The sequence below is a fragment of the Prionailurus viverrinus genome, chromosome A2, assembly GCF_022837055.1.
Source record: "Prionailurus viverrinus isolate Anna chromosome A2, UM_Priviv_1.0, whole genome shotgun sequence".
NCBI classification, from domain to species: Eukaryota; Metazoa; Chordata; class Mammalia; order Carnivora; family Felidae; genus Prionailurus; species Prionailurus viverrinus.
Genome location: NC_062562.1, coordinates 164,149,082 through 164,169,539, shown reverse-complemented (window position 1 = coordinate 164,169,539; position 20,458 = coordinate 164,149,082). Strand labels below are relative to the sequence as shown.

The 20,458-nt window shown below is 50.8% G+C and overlaps 1 protein-coding gene across 12 annotated transcripts in view; it reads left to right on the top strand.

Moving 5' to 3' along the window:
- The window catches only part of PRKAG2 (protein kinase AMP-activated non-catalytic subunit gamma 2), a 262,042-nt gene that overhangs the window by 192,980 nt on the left and 48,604 nt on the right, over window positions 1–20,458 (top strand). For 8 of the 12 annotated variants that reach the window (XM_047849311.1, XM_047849309.1, XM_047849312.1 and 5 more), the window contains one exon: window positions 8,207–8,276. In XM_047849311.1, the coding sequence (XP_047705267.1) occupies window positions 8,207–8,276 (70 nt within the window). Of the gene's footprint in view, window positions 1–7,502; window positions 7,616–7,791; window positions 7,810–8,206; window positions 8,277–20,458 lie in introns of those variants that run through there. The other 4 variants (XM_047849318.1, XM_047849316.1, XM_047849319.1 and 1 more) reach the window with 2 other exon arrangements.

The window sequence follows — 20,458 nt, the reverse complement described above, 5'->3', positions numbered from 1 at the left end:
GTCTCTACACTTAGTTGGTTGGCTCTGTGTCCCCAGTTCACGTCAACCCTCCTGATTGGCCACATGACATCGTAAAGAGTGAGTAAAGATCACCGGATTCCTCAGAGCCAAGTGCAGAAGAGGCAACAGAAGAATTAACAGGTCCCCTTGATTTCGACTTGACTATTATACTTCCTTCCAAGCACTTTATGTAGAAGACAGCAGAAAAATGGCAGTGGTCTGTTCATCACTTTTGTCAATTTTCACCAATTTCTAGCCAGAGTTTCTATACATGAAGGAATTAAAAAAACCCGAAAAGCTATTCTCATTGGTCTCTTCTGGGAAGGGCTAATGACTAGGCCAGTTGTAAGAGGAAGAGGAGAGAACAGTGAAAAAAGCCATCATGGGACTTTATATCACTTTTTGTGTCGCTTTTTTTTTTTTTAATTTTTTTTTTCAACGTTTATTTATTTTTGGGACAGAGAGAGACAGAGCATGAACGGGGGAGGGGCAGAGAGAGAGGGAGACACAGAATCGGAAACAGGCTCCAGGCTCTGAGCCATCAGCCCAGAGCCTGACGCGGGGCTCGAACTCAGGGACTGCGAGATCGTGACCTGGCTGAAGTCGGACGCTTAACTGACTGCGCCACCCAGGTGCCCCTTTTTTTTTTTTTTTTTTGAGATTTATTTTTAAGTCATCTCCACACCCGTGTGGGACTTGAACTCACAGCCCTGGGATCCACCGACTAAACCAGCCAGGCACCCCGTTTTGTGTCACTGTGTAATAGAAACACGGAAAAAAGTTTATGGCTTGGTGCCCTAAGAATTGAAAGGTTAATTGAACGAATTGAGCAGGACTTATTAATTTGCAAAGGATTACGGGACACCAAGAATTACCAGGAGAAGAGAATATATTTAGCTCCCCGTAAGTCATGTCAAACACAAACCTAAGAATGAAATATTTTGGTTAGCAAAAAATAAAAGCAAATTTGGATTTACTTGTGAAAAGCAAGAGAAAGACGTATTTCAGACCCTAACTGCTGAGCTCCACAAATGTGGAACTTGAAGAGGAAGAAACTGATCCTATGTAGGTGTAGGGTTCCCACTTCTTATCTTTGATGTGCATTTCTAATCACAGCAGATATTTTATAGACCACCGACCATGGTGCCTGGCATACAGCAGCTACTAAATATATGTTCAACGTCTGTCTTCAAAACCTTAACATTGTCTACTTTTTGAAAGTTAGAAGGCAGTTTAACAGAAAGAATCCGGGCAAAAGGGACATTTTTGGTTTAGTTCATTTCCTTCCTCTCTTATTTAATCCTTTGAAATAGGTTTTTTATTTATTTACTTTTATTTTTTTTTTTTTTAATTTTTTTTTTCAACGTTTATTTATTTTTGGGACAGAGAGAGACAGAGCATGAACGGGGGAGGGGCAGAGAGAGAGGGAGACACAGAATCGGAAACAGGCTCCAGGCTCTGAGCCATCAGCCCAGAGCCTGACGCGGGGCTCGAACTCCCGGACCGCGAGATCGTGACCTGGCTGAAGTCGGACGCTTAACCGACTGCGCCACCCAGGCGCCCCTATTTATTTACTTTTAAAGTAAGTTCTCCACCCAGCGTGGGGCTTGAACTCACGGCCCCAAGATCAAGAGCCACACGCTCTCTACCTACAGAGCCAGCCAGGCGCCTCTCTGAAACAGGTTTTCAGCTGACTGGAAGCCCCACTGAGCGTCGAAGTGGAGATGGACACTACGAGGGTGACCTCCCAGGTCACGAAGACAGGTAGAGAGGACTCAAGACCTACTTTAGGGGGATGAGTTTGAGTTGTCCATAGAAGATTCGAATGGAGAAGACCAGGAAGCAGTCCGGAACTCAGGCTTGCTGTGAGCTTGTGACCGAGGCTTGGAGGTGTTCCGTGCAGAGGAGGGGTCAGAGGGGATCCGAGAGCAGAGCGAGTGGCAGGCACAGGCAGATCGCGTCCTGGCACCAGTGGGCGCCCCCGTCCCACCTCCCCTTCCGCACAGAGGACCCCTTTAAGGCAGCAGTGGCGGGGCGGGGGAGGCGGGGACCTCAATGCTGCAGGTTTCCAAATGCTAAATTATTCAGGAGCCACTTATCCCGTATTTAAGGCTGATTTATTTCTTGCAGTAGCTTTTTAAGATAAAAGGTAAAGCGAACTCCTATCTGACCTCAGCCCATAAAGGAACAGCTTTTTTGGCAGTCATTTTGTGATCGAGTTTTCCTGTCTGGTAGTGATTCAAACTACTGTCTTTTGCTGCACCTAGGCACGGCTGTGTTAGACAAACCTTAATAATTTAGCATTTTTCACCAACCGGCAGGTCACGCTGCTAATGGCTCCGTGGTTTTCAGGCATTCAATAAAATTCAACTCCAGCTGCCTGTTCCCTCCCATCATCCTGGAGTGCAGCAGCCCAGACTGGCTGCAGAAGCCGATAGAATATGGTAGAACTACTGAGGAAATCTGCAGGAGGCCCAGCTAGGAAAACCCCGCACCTCTCTCTACCGTGATCTGCCACGTTCAGTTCTCGAGAGAGTTGAGGTGGCATCCATGTAAGCCCCTTCTTTTTGTTTTCTTTCTTTATTTATTTTTGAGAGAGAGAGAGACAAAGCACAAGTGGGGGAGGGGCAGAGAGGGAGACACAGAATCTGAAGCAGGCTCCTGGCTCCGAGCTGTCAGCACAGAGCTCAACGTGGGGCTCGAACTCACGAACTTTGAGATCATGACCTGAGCCGAAGTCGGCCGCTTCACCGACTGAGCCACCCAGGCGCCCCCGCAACCCCCTTCTGTGCATGCAGAACACTGCCCGAAACCTTCCCTCTCCTGGCTTCCCCATCTCCCCAAAATAGCTCACATTGAGTCTGGCTTATAAGTCAGTTGAGACTCTAAGAAAACATCACCTAAAATATCACCATGAAAGGGCAACTAACAATCACCAACCTTAAATGGTTTGTGCCAACCAATCCATCACTCATTTCACCCTGTCAACAAGTGTGTACATTGCAGACCCTCAAATTCCTGAAATTGACCTGCTATATTATAGAGGACAGTTTAATCTAGGAGCTATCCTACTAAGTGAAAGCAACCCGTGGAAATAAATTCTGCCTCCCGAACATATAGGACAGAAATGTTTTTATTTGAGCCTTCTCCTGCACACCCATTATCAAGTGAAGTGAAATCTGAGAAACTGACATTAATTTGTTTTAAGTTCTATTCTCTACCAACTGCAGCAGTAATGGCTACAGGACTTTTTAAGCCTGAGAACCACGTTTTCAAGCACACAGCTTCTGGAAATACATACTCCCACTCGTGGCCCGTTTCTGCCTCCCCAAAACAACTCATCAGGAGTACAGGTGAAATTGATGATACTTCCAATAAACACCAATTAGAGATTTGTTTTTACAATTATACTAGGATTACTGCAAGAAATTAAAATGCAGACCTTTCAAAAATTAGAATGATTGACACTTCCACTCTGTACCCCTGTGCTTTTTTTTTTTATTAAGCTTTTTATTTTGAGCTCATTGTAGATTCACATGCAGTTGTAATATACGTGTGCCCTCTACCTGGTTTCCCCCAAGAGTAACATCTTACAAAACTAAAGCGCAGGAGAAATGGACGCCCCCCCCTCCCCCCCCCCCGCCGACATTGCTAGCGAAAATGTAAAAAGGTACAGCCACCGTGGAAAACTGTTCGGCGATTTCTCAAAATGTTAAATATAGAGTTACCATATGACCCAGAAATTCTATTCCTGGGTCTATACCCAAGAGAAATGAAAACATATGTCCACACAGATCACTTGTACATGAATGTTTATAGCACCGATATTCACAATAGCCAAAATGGGGAGAATGGATACGTAAAATGTGGTCTATGCATTCAATGGAATATTACTCAGCAATAAAAAGAAAGGAAGTGTTGATCCATGTTACAGCTTGGACGCTGAGTGAAAGAAGCTAGAGATAAAAAAAAAAAAACCCTACATATTTTATGATTCCACGTCAGTGAAGTTTGCCAGAATAGGCAAATCCATGAAGACAGAAAATAGGTTAGTGGTTGCCTGGGGCTGGGAATAGAGAGAGGTTAAGAGAGTGATAAGGAATGACCGTTAGTGGGTACAGGGTTTCTCTTTGAGATGATGAAATGCTGTAAACAGAGATAGTGGCACAACTCGGTGAATATACTGAACACGTATTTTTATGGTATGTGAATCCTATCTCAATTAAAAAAATTTTTTTTTAATTACCCTAACTGGTCATTTCCTCCACACAAATAAGTGTGGCTTGACTCATGGGAGGAAAAATACAGTATAACACAAGCAGGATGTTGACATTGATTCGAAGATGCCGAACGGTTCCTTCACCACAAGGACCCCTCATGCTGCCCTTTTTAGCCACAGGTACCTCTGTCCCCCACCCCCACCCTGACCCCTGCACCCACTAATCTGTGCTCCACTTGTACAATTTTGTCATTTCACGAATGTTATATAAATGGAGTAACATAGTATGTAACCTTTGGGGATGGGTTTCTCCCATTCATCCTAATTCCCTGGACATCCATGCGAGTGGTTGTGTGTATTGATAATTCATTCCTTTTTATTGCTGAGTACTATTCCCAGGTATAGACGTAACATATTTTGTTTACCAGTCGCCTGCTGAACGACATCTGTTATCTCTGGTTTGGGCTATTACAAATGAAACTTCTATGAACATAGTATACAGGTTTTCACGTAAACGTAAGTTTCCATTTCCCAGGATAAATGCCCAAGACTGCAAATGATGTGTCACGTAGCAGCCTGCGTGTTTAGCTTCAAAGGAAACTGCCGAGTTGTCTTCCAGCGCAGTGGTATAATTTGCCATCCCCACAGCAATGCAGAAGCGATGGTCCTCACCAGCATGTGCTGTTTATTTTTGTTTTGGCCGTTCTAATAGGGGTGTGGTCACAGCTCACCGTGGTTTTAATTTGCACGTCCCTGATGGCTCATGTTGTCAAACATCTTTTCACGGGCTTGTTGCCATTTGCCTGTCTTTTTCCTGTCCTAACTGAATTCTAACTTTTATTTTTCTAAGCTGGAGTTTTGAGAGTTCTTTATGTCTACCAGATGCCAGTCATTTGTTGGCTCTGCGGTTTTACAAGTATTTTCTCCTATTCTGGCACGAGTCTTTTCATCCTCTTAACAAGGTCTGTCACCGAGCAGACATTTTTTTTTTTATTTTTTTTTAACGTTTATTTATTTTTGACACAGAGAGAGACAGAGCGTGAACGGGGGAGGGGCAGAGAGAGAGGGAGACACAGAATCGGAAGCGGGCTCCAGGCTCTGAGCCATCAGCCCAGAGCCCGACGCGGGGCTCGAACTCACGGACCGCGAGATCGTGACCCGGGCTGAAGTCGGACGCTTAACCGACTGAGCCACCCAGGCGCCCCCGAGCAGACATTTTTAATTTTACCGGGGTTCCGTGTGTTCATTTTACCTTTTATGGATCATGCTTTTTGATATCGAGCCTTACTCTTTGCCTAGTAATAGATCCCAAGTGGTTTGCTTTTCTTTTTCTAGAAGTTTTATAATTCTGCATTTTATTTTTAAGTCCATGACCCAATTTGAGTTCGTTTTTGTATAAGGTGTGAGGCTTACATTGAGGTTGAGGCTTTTTTTTTTTTTTGCCTATCCGCGAATGATTGCATCACTGTTTTTGCACCTTCCTCAAGCCCATATTAATGTGGGTCTATTTCTAGTTCTCTGTTTCGGTTGATTATGTGTCTCTCCCCCTACCAGTACCAAACAGCAGTGACTACTCCTACCTCATCATTTTCAAGACTGTTTTAGCTATTCTACAGCCTGTGCCTTTCCACACAAATTTAAGAATGAGTTCATCTTGTCTACCGTCCAACCTCGGCTTGGGTCATGATCCCCTGGTTCACGAGTTTGAGCCTCAAATTAGGTTCTGTGCTAACAGTGCTGAACCTGCTTGGGATTCTCTCTCCCTGCCCCTCCCCCCCTCACGCTCTCCTGTGCACGTGCTCTCTCCCTCTGTCTCTCGAAATAAAGAAGTAAAGTTAAAAAAAAAAAAAAAGAAAGAAAACCTGGTTAGGATCTTGGTGGGAATTGCATTAAACGCAGAGATCAATCTGGGGGAAGACAGACTACTTTGCCATGTTGGGTCTTCCCATGCATAAACACGGGATGTCTCTCCATTTATTTAGGATTTCTTCCATTACAACCACATTGTAATTTTCAGCATACGGATCCTGTACATGTTAAGTGTATCCCTACATCATGTTCTCTACAGTTGATCATAGTATTGTTTGTAATAGCACATTCCACATGTTCATTGTTAGTAGGTGGAAATGCAATTGATTTCTAGGTGTTGATCTTGCAGCCTACGACCTGGCTGAACTCACCAGTTCTCGTTTTAGTTGTTTTTGTTTTGTTTTGTTTTTCAATAGATTCCTTGGAACTTTCTGTGAAGACAACCATGTCATGTGAACATAGGGAGGATTTTACTTCTTCCTTTGCAATTTGCATGGCTTTTCTTTCTTTCTTGCCTTACTGCCACGGCTGGAACTTCCAGCGATGTGTTGAATAAAAATAGTGTGAAAGCAGGCAGAGTTGCCTTGTTCCTGAGCTTAGAGGGAAAGCATTCAGGCTCTTGCTGTTAAATATGACGCAGCTGCAGGGTTTGTTTTTGGTTTGTTTTGTTTTGTTTTGACCAACAAAGGTCTTACAAAATTAGTTTTGTCCTCTTCTCCCCCCCCCCCGCCCCCCACATACCCTTTTTGAGGAGAAGCAGCTAAGTCTCAACTTGGGGATTGGCCCAACCGAGATGACAGAGCAAAAAGGAACCGCAAAGGAGATTTTAGTACTTCCTCTTCCAGGCCAGGCTTGCAAGAGTGATAAAACTAGGCTTCCTTTCGAGGGGGGGGTGGGGGGTGGGGGGTGGGGGGTGGGGTGGGGGTACTTTACAGCCCTAATCAGCGCCAGGGAGCTAATCTACCAGGACCCTTGCAGTCTGCAGTGAGCTAAGGGCACCCCGTAGATGGGGCAGAAATTGGCTGTCACACCGGAGAGCCTCGGGGAGTGGGGCGCCTGTCCCCTCTCCCACTGCCCTGCTCTCCCAGGCAGCTCTGGCAGCTTCGCTTGCCTGCCACCCCGAGCTGCTGCCGATAGCGGCGTCTCAGATACCCAGATCCAGGGTGACAGGAGTGGCCGGGGCCAGATTGAGATTTGTGTGAGCTTTTGGCAGTGGCTCAGCCAAGCGGAGGATCAGCTGCGAAGAAAGGGAGCAAATTAAGACTTCCGTGGCTGGGTAAAACTGATAGCAACAAAGTGCAGAGCTACAATACGTGTAATCCCCGGAACATTTCTTGTTTTTAATGGGGGCAGGGGATGGATAGTTTAATCTAAAATTTAAAAAAGAAAAGCCATCACACCCCGCCCTCCCCCGAGTCCGCGTTGCCCTCTCCCCTCCGGGGTCCCCGCAGGCCCCCGCCCCTCTCTCCCGGGCGTCGCCCCGCCCACCCGGCGGCGCTCCCCTCTCGCCCCACCCCCGGGCTGGCCGAGACCACACCTGCGCAGGTTAACCCTGCGGGGACGCGCCGCCCGTGGGTGGCGGGGAAGGTGAGCGGGGGAGCGCGGGGGGGCGGGGGGAGGTGGGAGGACCAGGCGAGGCTGGGAAAACGGGCCTCCGCTAATGGCGGCCCGGCGGCCGAGGCGGGAAGGAGGGCCGCGGCCGGAGGGGGGCGCCCCGGCCGCCGTCGCGCGAGCCGGCCCCGGGCTCCTCGGGGTCCTCTTCCCACGCTTCCTCCTCGCCGGTCCGTACCAAAGCCGCCGGGGGGCGGGGGGGCGGACCGTTCCACTCGGGGAGGGGCGGCGGGTTAGGCCGCGGCCCGCGCCACCTGCGGCCCCCGGACGGGGGCGGAGGCTGAGGGGCCGGGGCCGCGCCGTCCTCTCCGTTCCCCTTCGGTTCCCTGCCGGCGGGCGGGGCCGCCCCGGCCGGGCCGCCCGCCCGCCGCCGGCCCGGAGGCCCCTCCCCACGGCGCCCCGCGCGTCCCCGCCCGCGCCCGCACTCGGCGCCCGCACCCCCGCGCGCCCCCGCCCGCGCCCCGCGCGCCCCCGCTCGCGTCCCCGCCCGCACCCCCGCGCCCCCGCCCGCGCGGCCGGGACGAGCGCAGCCGAGCGCATGCTGATCCCTGTCCTCCTCCTCCTCAGGCGGCGCTGGCGGCGGCCCCGGGACCCGCGGAAGCCGGCATGCTGGAGAAATTCGAGTTGGAAGAAGAAGGTGAGTGCCCCCCGCCCCCGCCGGAACGCGCTCCGTTTCGACGCCGAGGGGCCGGGGCGCGGGGACCGCCGGGGTTCACGCCCCGGAGGCCGTGCGGCCCCGGCTGCCGAGCGCGGCCGGGGATGCAGACGCCGAGCCGGCCGAGGACGTCTGCAGTGGCCCGCGGGTGCCGATCGGGGGTGGGGGTGGGGGGGGGGGTTGGAATCCGGCTGGGTCCGGGAGGGGAGCCCCGAAACCCGGCCATCCGCTCCGAGGGGCGGCCCTTTTGTCCTAACCAGCCCAACTCGAGGGAGAGCCAGGTGTCATGCAGCAGGAATTGTTTGTGGTGCCGCCGTACACGTAGAGGTAACCCCCAAATTGCGTTGATGGCCCATACCTTAAAATAACACCAACCGGTTTCCTGCTCTGTATTTCCGAAAATACCACCGGCAGGGTGTGTCTTCTGGTTAATAGGGAAAGTTAATAGGAAAACCAGAAGCGGCTTGGCGAATTGGGTTTGAGTTCAGGTGACCCTGTCACTCCATCATTTCTGTCGCCTCTGCGCTCGCTCGGGTTTTCTCTCTCCTGCCCTGTTTGCTTCTTACTTACCTGGATCTTGTGAGGAAGCTGTTGAAACGTGAAGGGGGTGAGTTCGTTCTTTGGCAAAATTGATGTTTGAAACGGAATGCGATGAGCTTTCACCTGGATTTTATTTTGAAACTGTTAAAATGCAAAGGGCGCAAAGCTTGTTCTTTGCCAGAATTAGTATTTGAGATGGAATATGGCGAGCTCAGAGTCGGAAAAGAACTTTGTACGAGATGCTTGACAGTTTGAGGAATTTAATTTGAAAGAACTCTACGCTATCTCGTGTGCTTGCGTTATTTAGTGACTTGTCTTTGCCCCAGGAGTATTCATGGAATAAAGCTCCTGGAACAAAGAATGTGCCATGTGGATGCTGTGCCGTGTGCCAACTTTACTTTAATACTTTTGTTCATTTACAGCCAGGCAATGACTTAAATAAGCGTGCACGGCCAACATGAGAATGTCAGCCAGATAGTATTAGGCCTGTACCTGCATTCATTTTATGTTTTAGCTTCCCTGCAGCATTTCACAAGCCCGTTGCTAGAAGATAATGCACGCGTAGTAATTATCATTAGAAGTCTGCATCCATATTTATTATTCACGAGCAGTTACGTGATACATTTCAGAATCTTACTGGGACCTAATTTGCATTTTCTCCTACTGAAAAATAACCCAGTATCTTAAATCGAATCCTCCTCATTACTCGTCAGTTGCCTATCGCGGGTCAAATTTTGGCCACTGTCCACAGAACAATACGGTGCGCCTCCCTTTCCGTTAAGATGTCAAGTGTCTATATCGTAGGGGTTTTCTTTGTCCCTGATACCAGTAATAAGAGTCTGTTGCGTTTAAACTTTTTGCAGATTCACTTGTGGGCCAGAGGAAAGTGGAGACCACATGCGTTAGAAAGACAGCACGGTTATGGTTAAGGACATAGACCCAGCTTCACATCTCAGCTCCGTTTCTCGTGTAGCCATGTGACTTGGGACAAATCACTGAGGTCCTCCGTCTGCCTTACTTTCCCCGTTTGTAAGATGAAGCTAATACCAAGGTGTTTTGAGGATTAGATGAGATAATTTGTGTAATGGTATTTAGGACGGTGTAAACCCATAGTAAGTACTGTGGACGTGTTAGTTACTATTTTTTCTTAATGCCATTAACCTTTATACCGAATTCATGGACTTTTTAGGCTTTTATTAACAAACCTTAACATGGAGAGTCTTCTCGACATGGATTTGACGGGTTTTTTTTTTTTTCTTACTTGAGATTTATTGATTTAATTATGTTGCGTTTCTTAAAGCAGATCTACGGGCCTGGTTTCTTTTGCATTGTTTCTGCCGACATAATGAATATGAAGTATGAAACCTAAGCATCTAAGGAAAGGGATTTCCTGTTTTCGCCCATCTATTTTTATCTATATCGCTGTCATTACTTTAAAGCAGGCTGAAGCCCACAAATAACCCTGTCAGACTTTTCTAGATTTTTTTAAGGGGCGCCTGGGTGGCACAGTCGGTTAAGCGTCCGACTTCAGCCAGGTCACGATCTCGCGGTCCGTGAGTTCGAGCCCCGCGTCGGGCTCTGGGCTGATGGCTCAGAGCCTGGAGCCTGTTTCCGACTCTGTGTCTCCCTCTCTCTCTGCCCCTCCCCCATTCACGCTCTGTCTCTCTCTGTCCCAAAAATAAATAAACGTTGAAAAAAAAAATTAAAAAAAAAAAATGTTTAAAAAAAAAAAAGAAGGCAGAACGTTAAGCACTTGCTCGGAAGCCGTTAGCAGAGCTAGAAAAAGAAATAGTGTCGGCATGCTTGTCTAAAATGCTGCTTTGTTTCTTTTGAACTTTATATTGCTTATTCATCCATAGGATGGAAAAACTGAATATCCAGCAGAATCTTACGTTTATTTGCGGGGGTGGGGAAGGTCCTCACAGTTTAAGCCATTACACCCTTCAATGTCCTGTGAACTACGTGTTAGCAGCCTTCATCACAGATGGCTGCTGAATCGATCATTTGATCTGTAAACTTCTTTCTTGGGGCCCGCGGGTGGCTCCGTCGGTGAAGCGTCCATCCAGCTCTCCATGTCAGCTCGGGTCGTGATCTCACGGTTCTTGAGTTTGAGCCTCGCATTGGGCTCTGCACTGTCCGTGCTTGGGATTCTTTCTCTGTCTCTCTCTCTCTGTCTCTCTCTCTCTCTCTCTCTCTCTCTCTGCCCCTCCCCCACTCGCACACGCGTGCTTGCATGCACACAGGCACACACGGTTCTCACGCGCTCTCTGTCTCTCAAATAAAGCTAAAAAAAATTCCAACTCCTTAACCATGACTGTCGTCGTTTCTGCCTTGCTCTCCGGGTGCGTTGCTTAGACGGAGATACGTCTGGCAGGCACAGAAACACGTGATGCCGAGTATTTTCGTTACCGAGTGTTTTTGTGTTTCCTGATAAGTTATAACCAATACCGTATTTGTCAGAAGTAATTTGGGGGCGCTGGCGAAGTCGGAGTAGTCTCTTCAAATGTCGTTTGCTTCTGGGAAGGAAGGAGAAGCCGTACCGTGACCCGGTCAGGGGGCCCGGGCCATCTTTTGCCTGGATTCTGACGCCAGCGGCCTTGCCCCGTTCTGCCTCCAGCGCTCCTTACCATCAGATTCCTCCTTTGCGGGAAGCTCTTTACCTCTGGCTTCCGTCTATATATAGGATAAGTGGGTGCTTCTCTTCATTTGCAACCTCGCCGCCACCTCCCAGCCGTACACGCCAGTGATCGGAGGGCTGTCTGTGCCAGAGATCGCCAGACGTCTTTTTAAGGGGCAGGTTCTGATTCTGGGGCTCTGGGCTGGGACCTGGGGGTGTGCGTTTCTGCCAGGCCCGCAGGGGCGGCAGCGGCTGCTTCCTAGACCCCTCTGTGAGTAGCAAGGCTCCAGAACAGACATCGGCACACTTCTGCAAAGGGCCAGATGGTCTGTGGCTCGGGCTCGGTCACGACTCCTCCGCCCGCCCGTGCGGCAGCGAGGCGGAAGGCAGCCGAAGCCCAAACTCAGCCCAACAGGCCGTGCTCCGGTGAGCCTTCATTTGTAAACACGGGCCGGGTTTGGCTCCCAGGTGTAGTTGGCCAGACCCTGCGCTGCGCGCGCCTCTTGATTTCTGCGTGCCTCTCACGGTCTCTGTGCCTTAGAGTGTTCCGTTACCTTGACCGCAAGACTTTCTCTTCCTCCCTGTCTCCGCCCTGTCTGTGTTACTCATGCCTCGCGGCTCTACCCAGATCTTGCCCCCTCTTCGAGGCCGTCCCCCAGATCCCTTCTGCGCCTCTTTTCACAGTTCGTCCTGCTGTTCCCCGTGCCTGATGTGGCCGGCACACAGTAGGCGTTCAGCAGTGTCCGGAATCTTCGTCCGGCACCCCCGTGACTGTTACTCCGCGGGAGCGTTGAGGGGACCCGGTGGTTCTGTGTATGCAGAGGGGGGAGAACACTGCCTCACCCATAGCAGTTGCTTTATGCGTCTGCTTTTCAATTTTTTTATTCAGAGGTCAGTCACGTTAATGTTTTTCTTTTATCCGGATGAACTGGCTGGAACGTATTTTATGGCCGGACCAAGCACAAGTACTGAGTAGGGACCTAAACACAGCGCAGGGATGCTGTAGCTAAGTACCAGCAGCTCAGTCACTATCAGTCTGTACTTTGGGCATGCTTCGAGAATTGGACAGCCCCTTGGAAGTATCCGTGTTCTCTCCCGGCTTCCCTCTTGTCCCTTCAGCTGTCACAGGCTCTTCAGTTATTTCAGGGTCTTGGTAACTCGCCATGGCGCTCTCCTCTCACTTAGCTGGCTCTCCAGCCTGCTTCTTCCCTCGCCGCCTGCCTCCTCCCTGATCCCAGACCACCTCTGGGGTCCTCCCTGGCCTTCTTCACCCTCACGGCCTCCTCCAAACTATTAGCTTTCTAGAACTCACCTCCAGCTCACTTTGCCGGCGAGACTGGTCAACCTTGTCTACGCTGATCAAAAATATGGAAGAAACAGGGGCCTTTTTTTTTTTTTTTTTTTTTTTTTTTTTTTTTAGGAGGAAAAGCATAACTTGTCAGGTCAGAATGTCAGGCCTCGTTTGGTAGTAAAGTAGCCGTATCCTCATAATCCACAGTCGCTTGGGGCCCTGCCGCTTGTTTTGCTGTTGTTGTCACCGGGAGTTTTCTGCATAAAACAGGGCCTGCACCTGGTGAACTTGAGCTTTTCCTTCTGATTCAAAAATACGGCCTAAAGCAAGCAGCAACCACTCTATAAACAGAACCAAAAATTGGTGCTCGCTCAAACGCGTTCCTTTTCAACCGGGGGGAGCAAAGCGAGCAAAGATTGGTTGTTGTCAGGGGACAAAAAATCTTAGCTATTACAGTGGCTCGTGGCTCTCCAAAGGGCTGTGTTACATGAACGGATATCCAGGATTTCTGCCAGATCATAGTTTCACAGGCGTAGGACAGTTGGGGTGTGGGGGGGAATATATAAAAAGTTTCAGAGGGGGATTGGACGGTGCAAAGTTTGAGAAACACTGCTCTGACTTCAGGGAGAATTGTCTCTCTGTGTTTTTGCCGGGACCTGTCAGAGCACCCCCTTATCACTGGCCTCAGAGCCGCTGCCCAGTGAGGCTCAGCCTAGTCCACTTGGTGGGACATTGGCTTTCACGTGAACAGTGCTGCCCTCTGGTGGTAGAGACGCTACAGTGATAGGTTTGTAGTCTCTGCCCACCCCCCACCCCCCAACCTTTGGGTACCTCTCCATAATGATTAGATTGTTCTAGATTATTGGAAGTCTCCGATCATCTGTCATCCAAACTCTGGCCTTCCCTACCGTTTGCATACTCATCTCAGACAACAGATTCTCTCTTAATTATAAAAGTAGTTACAATTTTATGAAATATTTACAATTAATTTTTTTTTCCTCGGGGCGCCTGGCTGGCTCAGTCGGTTGAGCGTCCAACTCTTGATCTCAGCCCAGGTCATGATCTCACAGCTGGTTGAGTTTGAGCCCTGAGTCGGGCTCTGTGCTGACAGTGCAGAGCCTGCTTGGGATTCTCTCTCTCCCCCTCTCTCTGCCCCTCCCCCTCCCCACATGGGCTCACACAAATGCTCGCTTGCTCTCAAAATAAACTTAAAAAAAATTTGTTTTCATCTCTAGCTGACCCATATTTAAAAGCTTGCCATATTTAATAGGTTTTAAGTATACATTTTAATGTCTCTAAAGTTAGGCTATAGCTTCACATCTGATGGTATCTTAGATTTGATGAGATAGAACGGTTGTCTTGTGGCCTGGGGAGGTGTCATTACCTGAAATGGAAAGATCCTGACTACCTGAGACAAAGAGGGGAGACTCGAGGTATTTGAAACCGGGATCTGTTGGCTGGGCCTCACGAGCAACTTCCAGAAAGTTCTCGGGAGCTTAGACAGCAGTCCGGTCCTGTCCATGAAGGGTTGGTCTCCATGACCTTCCCTCTCAAGACACACTTTGCTCCGTGAAGGCCCTCAGCTGCGACCCCACCAGTCAGGGGGCCACGGTCCAGACCCGTGATTCGGATGGTGGCACAGTGCCCAGGATGGTCCCATCCTGCAGCTCGGCGTGGGCTGCAAAGTCCCTGAAAGATGTTATACTGGGATCCCTGCGGCTTTTTAAGTCTACTTATGTATTTTGAGAGAGAGAGAGAGAGTGCCGCGTGAGGCTCGAACTCACGGACTGTGAGCTGAACTCATGGCCTGAGCTGAAATCAAGAGTCAGACGTTTATTCGACCAGCTGAGCCACCCAGGCGCCCCTCTGCGGATTTTAAAGTGGGAAGCCTGACAGAGCATTTGGAGTTGACTCGGAAGAAATGGAAAGATGGTTTATATCCGGTATTGGAGGTTCTCCTAACCAGCGTGCATGAAGTGCACTGAGCACTGTTGTCAGTGTTCACGTTTATCTAATCCTCTCAATAGCCTCGAGACGTAAATATTTTTGTCATCCCTATTTTATAGAGGAAGAAATCAAGAAAGTAAGAGGTTCAGTCACCGTCTCCGGGACGTATGTGGGAAGGTGGAGAACCAGGTTTCAAATACGGTCCTGTGCTCTGAGCCAGGGTGCGTAACCAGGCCGCAATCCTCTTTTCCTCAGAAACCCTCTACGCGTTCCCACCCCCGGCACGTTCCGCCTGAGCCACCGAGGCCATTTCCAGGGGCTGCCCGGTGCAGACTCCGGGGGACACCTGTCAGGCCCCTTCTTCCCTTCAACTCTTAGTAACAGTCCACAAAGATGGTCTCTGCTCCCGTGTACCGCACAGCCCCCTCGTGGCCACCTCACGCACGTCTGGCCGTTGCTTTTCTCTCCTTGATGGTCCCGACTCTTGTTTCCAGAGCGCGGGATGTCGAACTTGCTCCCGGCCGCCCTGCCCTGTGCCTACCCGCCCTCTTGTCCGCCGCCTTGCTCTCTGCCATCACTTTACTTCCCCGGGGCCTGTTGCCCCGTGTTTTAATGCCATGTATTTGGGGGCGCCTGGGTGACTCGGTCGGTTAAGTGTCCACCTCTTGATTGCGGCTCAGGTCACGATCTCAGGGTTGTGAGATTGAGCCCCGCATCGGGCTCGACGCTCCGCTCTGAGCGTGAAGCCTACTTGAGAGTCTCTGTCTCTCAAAATAAAATCTTTTTTAAAAATTAAAAAATAAGGGGCGCCTGGGTGGCGCAGTCGGTTAAGCGTCCGACTTCAGCCAGGTCACGATCTCGCAGTCCGTGAGTTCAAGCCCCGCGTCAGGCTCTGGGCTGATGGCTCGGAGCCTAGAGCCTGTTTCCGATTCTGTGTCTCCCTCTCTCTCTGCCCCTCCCCCGTTCATGCTCTGTCTCTCTCTGTCCCAAAAATAAATAAACGTTGAAAAAAAAATTAAAAAATTAAAAAATAAAAATTTAATCCCACGGGTTTCGTGACCACAGTGCTTCATAACTGATGATGCCCAAACAGACACCTCACCCACATCTCTCCTGAGTACGCAGCTGCCGCTGGCCACCTCTGCCGACCACTTCGCCCGCGGCCTCTGTTCTAGCCTCCTGCACCCCCTCCTCCCTGGTTTCGGCCGGCCGAATTCAGTAAGTGGCATCACGTCCGCCTCGCTGTCGTTGTAACAGGAGTGATGCCGGAGCTTGTGTGCCCGCGTCCGGGTGATGGAGCCCTCGGACCGTTGCCAGTGCCCGTCACTCCGGCCGTCACTCGGGGCCAGCCCGTCCGTGTTGCTGCTGACCTGTTAAGCAGCCCGCTGTCTCCCAGCACCTGCTCCACCCTCCAGTCAAGTTCAGCTGCTGCCCCCGGAGGTGTTTTATAAAAGCACATACGTGGGACACCTGGGTGGCACAGCTGGTTAAGCATCCGATTTCCGCGGCTCCGGTCACGATCTCGCGGTTCGTGAGTTCAAGCCCCGCATCGGGCTCTGTGCTGACAGTTCGGAGCCTGGAGCCTGCTTCGGATTCTGTGTCTCTCTCTCTCTCTGCCCCTCCTCTGCTCGTGCTGTCTCTCAATAATAAATAAACGTTAAAAAATTTAATAAAACACACACACACACACACACAAGTCACATCACTACCGTGCTCAGGTTTCCTGCCCTGCGCTCCGCCGTTCCTGGTGCCTGCCCCTGCCTCCCCTTCTTGTGTGTCTGTGTTCGCGGCTCCCTGCACCTGTCCCGGCCGCCCTGCTTGGTGCCTCGGCTGCCGGACATTCGCAGGCCGCGCCCCCCCCTCCCCGGGCTGCGCTTCCTCTCCTCCCGGCCACCTGCTACTTTTCGTCAGCTCTCAGCCCCGATGTCACTTCCCTAGGGGAGCCTTTCCGACAGCCCCAGAGAGGACTTCGCATGTCCTCCCTGGATATCTATACGGGCTGTTAAGGAGAAACGAGTTTCCTTGTGTTTCTTTGTCACTGACTTGTGAGCTCCGTGAGGGTGGGGACTGAAAACTTAACAGTTGCCGTGTTTCAAAGATGCCGTGGTGGGGGCGCCTGGGTGGCGCAGTCGGTTAAGTGTCCGACTTCAGCCAGGTCACGGTCTCGCGGTCCGGGAGTTCGAGCCCCGCGTCGGGCTCTGGGCTGATGGCTCAGAGCCTGGAGCCTGTTTCCGATTCTGTGTCTCCCTCTCTCTCTGCCCCTCCCCCGTACATGCTCTGTCTCTCTCTGTCCCCAAAATAAATAAACGTTGAAAAAAAAAATTTTTTTTTAAAAAGATGCCGTGGTGAAGACGACTTCCGTTTCCAGTACATGTTTGTTCCCCATGTGAGGAGCTTTCGACTTGACTCGGGCACATAAGCTTCGCGTTTTAGAAAGTGTTCTTTCTTGTAAAGAAATAAGGCGTTTCTGTGAAAGGCCGTCGGTGGAAATCCATTTGCCAAGTTACTGCCTCCCGATCACAGAGTGGTGACAGGTGGGGGCGTGCGGGGTGACAGCAGAGGACCTGCTTACGTAATCCGGCAACGTCTCTTAGATCTTTCTTCTGTGGCTGGGATTGCAGCGGCACTGACGTCAGGGGGAAAGAAGCCTCGCCTATGTCCGATGAGAAACGGGGCGGCAGTTTGGAGGAGGAAACCGATTTGGGGACCTCTGAGTTAAACTGTTGTCACTTTTTAATCTGCTTAATTTGCTGCTGCTTTCCCGCTCTGAGCTGTTTCCTGTGAATCTTAATTTACGGAACCCCCGTGATTCACCGTTATACATTGGTCACCTGTCACTCGCAGCAAGCTGTTGCCACTTGTTTTATAGGTCACCTGTTCCGTGAGGACCTCCTCGGGAACACACACGTCCGCATTTATACCCTGTGTTTGGCTCTCACCTGCCACACGGACCTCTCGAGCTTTGGAGCGTATGTGTGCCCCACCCCCCTTGAGTTGCACATGTCCTTCGTGTCATAGTCCCTGAGAGCACGGGGGCAGAGCCGGCTTGGAGTCCCGTTCCTTCCACGTAGTCGCCGCGAGACCTCAGGCCAGTTATTTCGAGCGTCAGTTTCATCCGTAACTGGGACAGACTAGCAGCCTCCAGCTAATAGGATTATATGTGGATTAAGTGACAGGAGTATAGCATTTGCTTCCTCCCCTGCCGGGCAGGACAGTGCCCGCAGGTACGGCTGAGGTGACGGCCCGAGGAGGGCCCACGAGGCAGCCGAGGGGGACTTTCGGGGTCGCAGTCACCAGTGGTTAAGCACGTGTGCTGGCGGACTTGATGTGAGCGCTGCCCGTGCTGGCCGGTCGGCAGCATTGGGGACCGGGGGTCGGACTGTCCCCATTCCCTCCGAGCCACCCTGCAAGGAGATAGCGTTATCCCCCCGTGACAAGTGGAGAAATGCGGGCGCCTGCCCGAAGTCACACCCAAGGTGGTGACAGTTCTAACCTGGATTTGGTCTAGCTCTGTCCCGTTCTGGCTTCCACACCCCGTCCCGCTGGGACCTGCAGTCCCCGGGGGAGGAGCCCGGGGGCCCCGTAAAGGGGTCTCCTGTTCGCGCCCCATCTGCAGACAATGCGCCACGGTGGGGGGGCCAGAGGGCCCGCTGTAGGAGGACCCGCCGTACTGCCGGACCCAGGGGCGTGCGCGCACCGTGGACAAGTGCCTAAGCCGTGGCCGAGGGGGACGGGTCAGCGCGAGCAGCGTCCTGCCCGAATGGCCCACTGCGGGGGGACTCCCGGTCTCTGCCCACCCGACTGGGCTGGCCGCCATGCTGTGACTCCACATGACTTGCTGAACACGTTCATTTGTCTCCTTTCCCTCGTAAAGTCCTACTGAAATGACAGCAGTCAGTGAAAATGAACACAAAAGGTAGTCATGCTCAAGAAAACCAAAAACTTAGTTCTGGGAAAAGACCAAAAAAGGGGGTAAACCTTTGTCAGATGTGTTCAAGAATGTCATGAGTGACAATGCAAAGCTTTAGAAATAAGGGGTGGGGGGGGGGGGATCTCTAAATTGTGAATGCGAAGATTTAGGAAATAGCATTTAAAAGAAACCTGAGTAGACCAAATTATATCAATAAATTTAAAAAAACTTGTTTCAGTCATCATAAAAGAAATTTAAAAGTAGTCATAGTTGAATCATACACTTTAAATAGGTGAACTCTATCTATGGATGTGAATTATAGCTCAATAAAGCTGTTTCTTAAAAAAAGGAATTAAAAGTCCTCAGCCTTGGGGTGCCTGGGTGGCTGTCCATTAAGCATCTGACTCTTGATCGCGGCTCAGGACGTGATCGCATGGTTTGTGAGCCCACGTGGGCTCCGTGCTGACAGCATCGAGCCTGCTTCAGATTCTCTCCCTCCCTCTTTGCGTCTCCCCCGCTCGTGTGTGCCCTCTCTCTCTTTCTCAAAATAAATAAAGTCGAGGCACCTGGGTGGCTCAGTCACTTAAGCATCTGACTCTTCGGTTTCGGCTCAGGTCATGATCTCACAGTTAGTGGGTTTGAGCCCCGCTTCGGGCTGTGTGCTGACAGTGCAGAGCCTGCTTGGGATTCTCTCTCCTCTTCCTCCCTCCCTCCCTCCCTCCCTCCCTCCCTCTCCCTCTCCCTCTCCCTACCCCTCCCCCACTCACGCTGTCTCTCCCTCTCTCTCAAAATAAATAAATAAGCTTAAAAAAAAAAGTCCTAAGCCTTCCTTCCCCTGCCCCTGCAAAAGAGGGCCAGTGCTCCGCCTGTCAGTGGGTGCACTCTGTAAAACCTTCAAGGAACAAATGCTGTGTAAGTTACTCACGTGGTTTTAGGGCGTAGAAAAAGGTGGCAGCTTCCACGCACATTCCGTGAAGCTAGCTTCATCCTGACACCCAGACCAGCTGATGGCACGGAAGAAACCCGATGATTAGCCTGGCCTTGAAAATACGGGCAGAACCCCTGCGTAAGCATCAGCAAAAGGAGCCACGCGCTGCACGGTGACCACGCTGGGTGCTGTCCTGGAAATGCAAGAAAACCGCAGCTTCTTAAGAAATCGCTAAGGAATTAATGTCAGCAGGTTAAAGGAGAAAACCCTCTGGTCATCTCAGTAGACACTGAAATAGCAATTGATAAATATGTGCCTTTAACAAAATCCTTAGTAAGCTAGAGAGAGAGAAGGAAATGCCTTTAAATTGCTGGGAACATACTTGACAGAAGCTGCCGGGCAGCAGTGAAGTGCTTCCTGGCGTAGGGCGTCAGGGCGGTCTCCACCCTGCCCACCCGTCGGTGCTTGGGACTTGACCTCTGTGAACTAACCTCGGTCCTCCCCGTCGCTTCAGGTTAATAATCTGTGTCCTGAGAACGAGGGAACGTAGGGGAGGGTGGATGCTTCAGTCGTGTGGTTCCCAAGATTAAACATGAAGCCATTTTGAAATGGGGGGGACATCCCATACGGTTTCAAGGTCACGGCGTTGTTTGTGACATTTGTGACATCTCTTGGGCATTTATTGCAGCCCGTTTTGCACTCGCTGGGGAGCCGGCGTGCCTTTAACCTACCCACACTTCTTTCTGCCAAGTCTTTGACCGCCCTTGCCTAGCAGAGCTGATGCAGTTCCCTCCGCAGAGGTACTCACCTCTGGCTCGCTCGATCCCAAATGCAGAAAGCATGGAGAGAACAAATCGAATGCACTTCATTTATTTTACCGCCTCGTAACAAAAACAGGACCCTACTTCTTGGAAAAGAACTTTACCGATAG